Source organism: Strix aluco, chromosome 14 (genome assembly GCF_031877795.1).
Source record: "Strix aluco isolate bStrAlu1 chromosome 14, bStrAlu1.hap1, whole genome shotgun sequence".
NCBI classification, from domain to species: domain Eukaryota; kingdom Metazoa; phylum Chordata; class Aves; order Strigiformes; family Strigidae; genus Strix; species Strix aluco.
In genome coordinates, this window is record NC_133944.1 from 20,553,665 (window position 1) to 20,565,365 (window position 11,701).

The window sequence follows — 11,701 nt, forward strand, 5'->3', positions numbered from 1 at the left end:
AGGATTCTGGTAGCAACACTGGTAGATATGCTGCTCTTCAAAAACAAACAGAAAAGCTTGTTTCCATTCCTTAAACTTCTGCCAGGCAAAGTGTTTTGGCTGACGCTTTCCATGCCAGCAGTCTGAATGTTTTTTAATCTTTTCAAGTATCTGGATGTTCTTTTATTTTGCCTGTGAAAACCCACCTAAGTTACAAGTCAGTGATACGGAGGCAGAAGTTGGCACGGGCTAACCAGAAGAACTGGTAGTGCACTGTCCACTTCCTGGTGTAGGACCTTGCCTTATACAGAATTTCATGAGGAAAATGAGAAACTAGTTCACCCTTACTTACCACACCCTGCTGCAGTTGCTGCAGAAGAGCAGGCAACAGAGCAGTTCAGCATAGCTTAGGGAACAATACCTCAATCTGTCTGCGCTCTGTTCACACGCACTCTGTGGACACAGCAGCTTAGCAGCTAAATTCTTTTAAGGCTTCCTGTTTCAGATACACAAATACCCATGGCACATCTGTATAGGAAACCCATCTTACATTTGGCACAAACAGCAACAAAACCAACATTTGAATAGTTTTGGCCCAGATTAGATTTTTGATAAAACTCATGCTGGCAATATAAACAGAACTAAAATATTTGTGCTTCCTGCAAACAATTCCCAGAGTACTGGCAAAGTAAGTACCTGGCCTCTAGGAGGAGACAACTACACTCTATGAAGTGAGCATTAGGGTTGCTCCAGCCAGCTTGCAGAAGCTGGGAAGCACACTGGATTTCTTACAGAACTTTTAATTTGGTCCTGTGAAACACTGCCAGAACAAAGGCTGGAATTCAGAGCTGCGAGGAGCAGGGTTCCCCTGACGTTGAACACCTCCATCTGATGAAGGCAGGCTTCCTTTTTAGCTACATGCTGTTCCTAGTAGGGAACCACCAGCCCCTCCTCCCGGGTGAGTGCCTCCTTACACACGGATTGCCTGCTGCAGCACCACAGGTGAGTGGTATCTGGAACAACACAGATGTTTCTGTAAATGGAAAGAAAAGGTACAGCAGCTTTCATCCAGACTAGTGCAACTGTGTATTGTGTACGCGGTTCACCTCACCAGCTGCACCACACTGCCGTGCCCTGTGTGGCCCAGTTTGCCATTAGCCCAGCCAAGCCAGACTGGTCCCACACATCTACTAATGCAGTAAGGTTCTTTAAAGTAAACTACAAAGAGGCATAAAAGCTGAGTCCTGGTGTGTGGTGTAACAGATCAGTTTTCTAGTTCCTTCTTTCTTACTTTTGTCTTCCTTCCGCAGGAGGTGGAAGAGTTCAGCTTTATTACTCAGTTAGCAGGCTTGACAGACCACCTACCAGTAGCAATGCGTCTCATGGTGTCTACAGGAGAAGATGACCCTTAAAACTGACCAGCTCTGAGAGATCAGAAGAGGGAAACATTAACGATATTAAGGAAATATCAGAGCATAAGAACGAACTATTCTGGTGCCACGTTAGGAAAGATGACCAGACCTGACCCGGGCTACTCCCAGAACGTACCAACAATGGCGGATATAAAAAGGGAAGAAATGGATGGGGTTGTGGCCAAGAGCCACTGTCACAAGTTGCTCAGGCAACAGGGCAGGCCTGTACTACAATGCTTTCACTGTGGACCGAACGGAACCAAGATGGAAGTCCTAATTCCTTCTGAACCAGTGCCATTCTTACTAAAACATGTTTTTATACTACTATATAGCACAATTTAGTTTGTAATTAGTCTGTGAGTTAGTGCTGCTCAATGGTTTTTTGCATCATTTCTTTGTATAACTAAGAAGCTAAAGCTTTTTTCTTTTTTTAGCCTGTTAAAGTTGTAGTAGCGTGCTTGCATCAGTAGCATGCGCCCGCACTGCATGCCACTCTGAGATAAAATAGTCAGTAAGATACCATGGGGAATATCAAAATGGAAGTGAGTTCAAAAATCAGATACCAGCCAAAGCAAGGCATTCTGGGACTGGCAAACCCTTCTGTCATGACAGATAGGCCTTAAAACAAACAAAAACTCTATTCGATTTGCAGACCATTATCTTCCTGTCCAATTTAAGGATACTTAACAGATTTGGAATTAAGACTTTAAGAACACAGTTCTATCCTTATTCCAACTGTGTTCCCACAAATTATGAAGTGTTTTGTCTGAATAATGACTCCAGAATTGGGCCTTTAGCTTTCTAAACACAACTTATTCCCTTAAGAAGAAATATAGTTCCCCTGTAATGTCTTTTCTTTCTTTCCCATACGTGGGGCAGTTCTGAATTACGGTATGGGATGATATGTATGTTACAGTAGAGCGAATAGATTCCTGTAGTACCATTGGTAACACCAGAGCCAACATTCTGCCTTAGCTAGAAAGAGTAAGTGGGAAATAGCTTGTAAAATGCATGCTAGATATAGAGTTAAATTAAACGTAAGTGACGTTTTGGGGGGAAGAGTGTAGAACAGTGTATGATTGATAAGGCAGGATAATCTAACAGTTTTCTAAAGGAATCAGTACACTTCAAGGGAAAGCGTAGCATTGCTAGCTAGCGTAGAGACTAGAACTGTGACTCTCGGCCTCGGGTAACTACTTCCTAGGAGCAGAGGGGTTGTTTGTGTCTGAGCAACACAATTCTCAATTTGTTATGCACTCACGGGCTTTAACAGGGGTCTTGCCATCTAATTCACGTGTTCCTTCAACTGCAGTTCTTTAAATATGGGGCTCCCCTCTGCCATCTTAGCCCCCTGACCTGACCTACCTAGTCTCTGTAACCTTAACAAAACTAATGAAAAGCTGAGAATCACGTCCATAACGAGACTTGGCGGTTTTTTTAGAGATTTCAATTCAGAAGGATGTGTTGCTGGGAGAACAATGAGACCCCTTGCTTTTTAACCAATACTTATTTTCTTCTGTCTACTTCCTGTCCAATTTCAGTGTTATTTCCTCTTACATTACAAATTCCCTGTGTTAAAAAGAGGAGTTAATCTAATACTTAGAACCTGCTCCATTAAGTAAACTGTTTTAGTTATGCTGGCCACAAACTCCTGAAGATGCTCTTGGTTTAGTTTACACCTGCTAGGAATCAGCTTATGCTAAATCAGAATAGATTTAAATTAGAAATCCCCATCTGTGTAGCCTCTGGTACTGGCTTAATTAGTTACAGTAAACAACAGAAGTTTTACTTAGATCAGCCTGACTGTGCAAGTAGAGAAACTCTGAATAGTCATGAAAGTACTGGACTAACAGTACTGGCTAATTCCAAGTAGGTCCTAGGCCACTGCTCACACTCTCCCCCTCCACCTGGTCTTGACACGTTTTATGCCTCTTTCCAGTCCTGGCATCCCTTCAGCAGAGACTGCCTCTTAAAAGTGTACTGTGCCAAACCATGGGGTAGTCTGCAGGTATAACCCATGGGGACTCAAAAATGGAACCAGACTCAATTCCCCTTTTTGATAAAATTAGGAATTCAAGTTTACAGCATCAGAGACTTCAGTGTACTACCCCAGTGCACCACCAGTTTCCCACTTTGTACGTTTCTCTTTATACAGAGGGTGCACGTATGTGCAATGTGTTTTTCTGGTTTCTTACCTCTCCACCCAATTCAGAAAAACTTGTACCTGAAACAATGCTTTTAATCCTATTTTCTACCTTGCTTGTATTTTATTAACCTTTTTAAAAAAAACCAAACAGTATCAGTAGCAATTTGTGTGCTGTCCAGCAGCTATTTCTCAGTAGTAAGATTAAATATGAGGTACAGTATTTTTAATAGCTTTCCTAACAATGTAAATTACAATTTGATATCAACTTCACTAAGTATCACTTGCAGGAGCTGAATTTGACACTGTGTGGGATATAATCATAAAACTACTGCCAGTGTTACATTATTTACAGTAAAACCAACATGGTCTAAATTACTTTTAAATTAGTTCTGTGGCTTTGTGCTGACTAAAAACCAGGCACTTTTGTCAACTTTTTGAGATACACTGAGAAATATTTTTTCAAATTTGAAGTAAAACTGTTTTAGATTTTGATGTTCTTAGTTTCTCGGTGATCAAGAAACGGATAGCTGTACTATGTTCTCTCTAAAGAATACACATACTTTTAATCAGTTTAGGTAGTTCTCACTAATTTACTGTCTTAAGGATCTAACTCTGCAAGAGAGTGCTGCTGGGAGGTATGGCGTTGTGGCACCGCTGTACAGATGCTCCGTGCTTTTTCGCGTTGATCCCGTGCCTTCCGATGCCTTGGTACGCTTGCGGGAGGCAGAGAGCGCCTGTACCCATAAACTGTAATGAACGGGCTTTCCTTTCCAGAACAGTAACATCCTGGAGAAAAATGAGTTTTATCTACACTACTACTACCACAGTTCCATACACTATCTCACAGGGAATCATTCAGACAATGCCTGTACTGGCAGGCTATCAATCATTACAAGCCTTAGACAGATATTACGGAATCGAATATTTGCATTTAAAAAAGAAGGGGGGCATTCTTCTAATGCCCAGGAAATCAACCCTGGACAGCTTTTCAGGTGTCAATCCCACTTTGCTTAAGGACAGCATGACCCAATTTATTAGTAGGATGTTATTCCTAAGAAATTTGAGTTAAGGCTACTCTACTATGCTTACCCCACTTTGTACAGGAATTTCAGGTATCTTCAAGAAGTGGGTGATAACACTATTCTTGGTCTAATAACTGCCACTCAACAGGGATACTGTAGATGAAGTGTCATCTGTTTTTATAAAAGCTAGATAACATCATCTGTTTCACATGTTCAATTTGCATTTTACAACAGCACTTCTAGAACAAGTGAACAAAAGACACAAACAAGGACAGCTGAAAACTAAGAACTTCCAGAAGCTTCAAGGATGTCAGGTCCTCACAAAGTTGGTACCGTTAGATCACCGTTAGAACCACAGCGGATAGAGCGCAGCCTCTCAGGCACATTCAGGTCCTGTTAATCTGAGGGTCTGAGGGGGGTGTGAGCCAGCTGCTTGGCACCACAGCTCAGCCAGCGAGGCAGTAACACCTAGGGTACTGCTTAGTGCGGCGGGAAGGACTGTTTAACCCCAGTGGTGGCCACCTGGTTTTATTCCATCATCACAAACTGGATGCTTAATGGAAGCTGCCTAAAGCAACCAGACATAAACCGTACCACAGGCTGGCTCCAAGAGAAGCTGCAGCCCGCTGCGGCGTGGCCTGCTGGGGGAGAAAGCTGTCTGGAACAGCGAGTGGACCCGCCTGGTGGTAGTAGTATGCCAAGGTTTTGCCCCAGAAGCACTCTCAGCTAGTCTGGCGAGACCCTCAGTCCTACTTGCTGGGTAAGACAGTAAGATTGAAGGAACCAACAATTCCAATAAATACTTTTTTTTTTAAATGGCCTTTGTTTGGTGGTCCCAATTAAGCCCATCTGACTGTCCCCAGTTTGGTCTCTGAGCTACCCTGGGATCGCAGAGCAGCACATCCGTGTCAGCACATATCATCAGCTCAAAATGAAGCATTTTTACCTCCTCCTGGCACTATAGGATGAGAACAGAAATACAAATCAAGCACTTCGGAAAACTCCCAATATTATCATCCATTACAATGAGGGTCAAATTGTTACTGAAGGTCTCATTTTTCCATGCCATCTTGTTTTAAATATAATCTTGATGCTTTTAAAGACTTGTATTATTGCTGAGGTTTAGAAATCCTATAATAAGAATAACCTTTTTTATTTCAATGATTTTTTCGGTATTGTATCCTTCTGGAACCTAATGTTTTTATATGGTAAGCACACACCTTCTGACATTTTGTTATAAATGTATTAAAAAAATAAAAATTTAAATATTTTAATTGGTTTCTTTGCCTGCAAGAAAACCACAAATCTCAGACCTGATAGAAACAAGGTATTTTGAAAAATAGGGAGGGGGTTTTGTCTTTTATTGGTGCTGAAAGGAATAACTGGTTGATGCAAACAAGGTAATAAAATTTCAAGGCTCAAATGATTCTGTGCAGTCCCCTTTTTCTGGTTTTGTGATGTGGAGTGTGACGTCCCTAACAGAAATCTGACTCTAAGATGCAGACTGGTGCATGAGTCAAATATGGTGTCACTGTGCTTAGCCCTGTTCTAGTGAATCTCCAGAAAATAAAGAGTGAAAGAAACGAGTGCTCTTAACTTGCCCTCCACCTTGCCCTCTACTGCTCAAACATCCCCCCTCTCAGTTTTCAAGGTGTGCAGCCCTCGGGCAAGCGCTCACAGTGCCCGCTGCAAACCTGAAGCCCGCATCTCGCACCAGATCCACGCTTCAAGTACAAGGATATCCACTCCACGTTGCATTCCGCTGGCATTTAATGGAAGACCACTGCACAAAGACAGTTTCCTACTATGGAGTCGTACGTCTTGACATCTCAGCAGTTATCTAGTCCCTGAACTAACGGAGAACAGGCTTTTATATCATCCAAAGATAATTAAAAACCAAAACACCCCCCCACCTCTTACATATGTCCTTAAGAAATCCAGAGGTTTACAAAACAATGTCAAGGTAGAAGAATCCATTTTACTGGTTCAGTCTTTTTTCTGATAAAGTCCTTTATCAAAGCTGGTAGGGAACCCCACCTTGAAGAATTTATTTTTTCCACAAGCAGAATGGAGGAAATCAGTGGAATGCAAGTGATGAAAGAAGAGCACAGCGCACGAGTCTCTTGCTGTTAGCTCAGGAAGGAACTACTCCATCTTGTGAGACAGGATGTCAGAGATGGCTCTCTGCAGCTTTCTCCATCACTGTACAGGTGATTTTTGTCTGCATTCTGATACTACCATAGCACTGTTTTTTGACAGACTCCACTTTCCAGGGGTGGATTCCCCGTACATGCCTCTCCCACAGTACCTGATCTATTTCTCCACCGTTGCAGTCTGCATTATTACGTGAGCAGCTGAAGGGGTTTCCCCTCTCTCTAAAGTGCTACAGAACCACAAGGTAAAACACAATCATTTCTCATACAGTTTGTGTCTTCCATTTAACCAAGAAGAACAAGTACAGAAAACTGTAACTCCTTCCTGCTCCCTCCACCCCAGGAGTTGTAGTTTATTATGAACTTGTGCCCACAGCTGCCTGTCAGTCAGCACTAACCACAATGCCATCTGCCTCTTTGGCTGTTGTACAGATTCTCTTGGCAAAGCACCTATTAAAACACAAGCCTCCCTGTTCCACTGAAATTCCTGCTCAGAATGCTGCTGAAACCATTATTCTTCTAGCCCTTTTCTTTGACTATTTTATACTTTGATGTACCAGTTGTCCTTGTTGCAGCAAATTCAAGTTGCTTGTCTACATTTTCATGGCCTTTCAGCAGACATGTTCTTATCCTCTACTGTTTTTGACTACTCCAGATTTCCCATCTACCACTCCTAAACCTGTAAGCCCATTTTCTTCCATACTTTCCCTGACATTTAGGGAAGGCTCCAAGCAGCCATTTGTGAAATCAGCAAGTGGGGCTTTCTAGGACAACTGGCAGGAAAAGAAAAAAAAAAAAAAAAAAAAAATCCTTTCTCACCTTTTACATAATGGCAGATTTAACAACTTCTCCTTACAACCATTAAATGTGGACAGGAAGAAATATGCATTAATCACCGGTAAGATTAGAAGAAAATGGGAGGAGAATAGTTATATATTAGGTCTGTGTACCTAAAAAAATCATGGAATCTCTGTCAACATTTAATCTGGGCCATATATTCATTCCCTTTCCCTCCTCCCCTGAACCCCCACAAGTCCCTTACAGGTCTGACAAACATTTTGTACTACTGCAAATCATACGAGCTGCTGAGGTTGTGCTCAGCCCTACACACGCCGCTGTGCCCATGCTGATACCACTGACAGAGGCTCTTCCAACCCGTCAACCCAATCCACCCACCTTCACTATTTGTTATGTCCTCTCACCTCCTCCTGCCTGTCTCACAGACTATTTGGCGCAGAAGACTCTGTCACTGTCCTGCCTTTTATGCGCACCCAGCACTACGTTGACAAGGAAAATGGTTCCTAGGCGCCAAGAACCATCTAAACAGTAAACTAATCAAAAGAGGAGATTAACTGTAGTAGAAAAATGCTATAGCCTTTCTGTGTGCTTTAAAGGATAATTGAATATAATCACACAAAATAAAGGGACATTTCCCTGATTAACACAGTCAGCTGCCTTTCCTGTCTGCAAATTGTGTAATTCCTAGAAAACAGCACCTGCTTATGCTGTTGCTCTGGAAATGTCCATAAGCTGATGTTTCACCTTCCCTCACTCCCCACATGAGCATCCCGTACTCACCAACACACACTTGCAGGGTTTCCACCGCTGCCAAGCCCCCTCTTTCCCTTCTGCAAGTAAAGCTTTGATGTCTCAAAGCCAAACCTGACAGAACAACTCCAAACTGCTCCAGATGCCACACTACAGTTCGTAAGCCAGGTGTGTCAGAATATCCTTTCTCTGTATAAACACTGCAACAAAAGCCTAAAGCTTCACAGCAGTTTTCAATGTTACACTACATCTGTTATAACGGTTTTTTGCAAAGCTCTGCTAAAGCTCCTCAAGTCATGGCAGCGTGTATCCAAAGCAACCAGAAGCTTCAGAAGTCCCATTCCTATTTGCAAATGTTCTGACTCTTCCAAATCCCAGCAACAAGATGCGTCAGTCTGATGAGCTCAGCAGAGACCTTAATGTGATCCTGAATGCTGTACTGTCATTAGTATACCGAATATTGATATCTCTGACCGCTTTCCACCCTGCTAAAATGGAATTTACCTCACAGAGACACACATTAAACACTCTATTAGCTAGTAGCTGATATAAATCCTTCTGCCTTAACGATACAAAATGGAGGATGATAGAGCTAAGACACTGCAGTGTTAGACTAGAGAAACAGGGCTGCCTGCGGAAAGGAGAGTAACATGTTTGTACAACGGGGGAACACACCCCCTACACTTTTAACCTGTGAGCTGTGATTCCACAAATGCCTAGCTGAGCAACTCACAGAGAGTTCAGGATGCAACTATGGTAAGAACTGCTCTAGTCTACAATAACCTCTGTAATTTTAAGATTCTGGATGTTGCAGTAAAAACAGCTGAAGGGGTTTCCAATGCTGCCACAGCACCACATGCTACAGCGCCTGCACGGGCAGCCTCCCAGCACTCTGTGGGAGTTCAGAACCTGAAATCGCCCGATGGCAGTATATTCTGAATGGATCTCACTGCAATGAACGGGAAGAGATGAGCATCATGAGGGGAAGATGATGTCTTTCCACATCAAATGTGACCAGGTACCCTTGTTCTCATTAAAGAGGTTCATGAACTTCTAAATCAGCAGAAGACCGTCAGCTTGAACACCCTGGTCCTGCTACAGGGGTAACATCCTCACTACCATTTTGGATCTAACTAGGTATAATTGTTACCTTGTGTTTGGCTGCAACAGGTTCTTACGTACCTTTCAAATATCACTCCAGAATTTTGAATACACAGCAAAATCCAGTTGGGTCTTTCTCTACAATGAAAAACTCCTGACGTCAACTGCCACACTGCCACCAGCTTCAGCAAAGACAATGCTGAGTGTTATATATTGCTTAGTAAGGACCTTCAGGGTATCAAGGAACAGAAGGCAGTTGCAAGGTCTGCAAGACACCAACTGAAAAAAATCCTAGGCCTAGCATGGTACCCAGCACTATGCTAAATATATTCCTAATGAAAGGTGTATTGCACAAGACAAACTAATTCTCAGTACACAGCCTGGTCCATTATCTCAGCCCCAAAATAAGACTGTTATGAAACAGGTATTTAAACTCTATTTTCTCTTACTCTTTGGTTACATGTAATTTCTCTTTTCCACATTTGCCGAGAAAGCTATTTATAGCCACAACAAACTCAGACTTAACAAAATATGTCTTGTATCCCACAATAAGCACATTAGAAGGACTTCATGCTGTAGCTGCTTCATTATTTATTAGATTGGTGTTCTTGGAAATCTGTGGCATTTTTGAACTAACAGTGCTTACCCTGGTGAGATCCCTCTTGCCCACAGCTGACCTTGAGCGCCCTTCCACCTCACTCCAAAAGCCTCGGCCTCACCGTTCTGCAGCTGTGTGTTCCAATGTTAGAGCAAATTAGAAGCTGTAAATGTAGCATTTATTATACACTGACAGAAAAAACCGCCGAGTCTGGTTAAACGCTGGGCAGTGGCTCCACAGCCAGCATAAGCTGTCCTTGTCCAGGCCCGGATTCCCAGGGGCTGACAATTAGAAGGTTTCTGACCACAAGACCAGACAAGTTCAAAACCAGCTTCCAAATGACCACAATGGAATGCAAAACAAACACACAAAAATTCCTCTCCGAAACCTCACTGCTTTTAAAACAGGGCTTGATGTATTTTTAAAGAGAGATTATACGCCTGAGCCCTACTACAGGAAGGGACTATACAGAGCAGCCCAGAAGGTCCCACTCAGTCCTGTGTTTGGTTTGAGGACAGGGGAAAAGTACAGAATTTCTTCTGCTTCTGGGTAATAATTATTTATAAGTGCACGCATAATTATCTGTTTGGGACCTTCAGTTTATTCTTTTAAAAAAATAACTGGTATTTTTATTCACATTTTAAACATGGACAGAGCTGGCGCTTACTAGCAGAAACTGCAAGTATGAATAGCTCCGTGTCAAGGCTCTGTGTAAGAAGACTGTACTTAAAGGGGGGGGGGGGCAGGAGGGAATGGAAAAAAAAGGAATGGAAGGAGGAGATACTTGATCTGCAGACATGCTATAAAGTTACGAGAGCATCTAAAAAGGAAAAAAAAAAAACCCGCAACAAAAAAAGTTAAGAACATTGAGAAAGATTAAATGGCCCTTAGTTATTTGGGAAACATTCCACTGTACATACACTGCTGACTTTTTGTTGGTGAAAAGCATGACTACACCTTGCCTTTAGTTTTAGAGATACTTTTTTATTAAATCTTATTCTAAATGTAATTATTTGATTAGCTGTTACCCAGCCAACCCAGGGAACGCAAATACAGACTGTCTCAAAAAAGAGAGTCATGGCTCTCAGCTTTTAAGGGGAGGTAAACAATGGAGCAGTGTACCTAGTTCCCAGCTAGAGGCAGAGACACAAGCGGAATATTCTCCCCGTAAGCAAAGAGCTATGGGCAGCAGCATCCAAGAAAGCAGCAGGAAGCTGGCAGTGGATAGAAGGCACTACATCAATCTGAACAGATGATCTCCTGTGAGAAAATACCTTTATTTATTCAGGCAGACTACACGGCCCAGCTGACTGGCACCATGACAAATACAGAAATGGCAGCATTCTAAACAGGGACACGTTCTGCCACCGAGGGAGGCTTCAAAGAAAGAGAATGGGCTAAATAGCACCTAAAAGGGCTCTGTCGCATCCTTACCACAAAACTGTTGATACCTGATGACTGCCACTGTGGAATGAGGAACATGCTGCCAACCACATCGGTACATTAGCTTATCTACAATGGATAATTACAGAAGTTCAACTCTCCATAACACAACCCTGACACTAACCTGGTTTAGGAGGAACTGCTTAGATGATTTGAGGTGCTGCTGCCCCTTTTGGAAGGGAAATGCTACTTATACCTCTATCCTGCTGTTTTATTCATATCATCTACAAACATCAAATAAAAACCATAGCCTGTCAGTGCAGGCATTGCACATGGATATGGTAAGAGACTGGCCTTGA

The 11,701-nt window shown here is 42.5% G+C and overlaps 1 protein-coding gene across 4 annotated transcripts in view; it reads left to right on the forward strand.

Moving 5' to 3' along the window:
* Positions 1-5,986, forward strand: part of SMPD3 (sphingomyelin phosphodiesterase 3) — a 120,730-nt gene extending 114,744 nt beyond the window's left edge. For all 4 annotated transcript variants that reach the window (XM_074839402.1, XM_074839403.1, XM_074839401.1 and 1 more), the window contains one exon: positions 1,290-5,986. In XM_074839402.1, the coding sequence (XP_074695503.1) occupies positions 1,290-1,391 (102 nt within the window). In that variant the 3' untranslated portion in view covers positions 1,392-5,986. The remainder of the gene's footprint in view (positions 1-1,289) is intronic.
* The last annotated feature ends 5,715 nt before the right edge of the window (positions 5,987-11,701 follow it).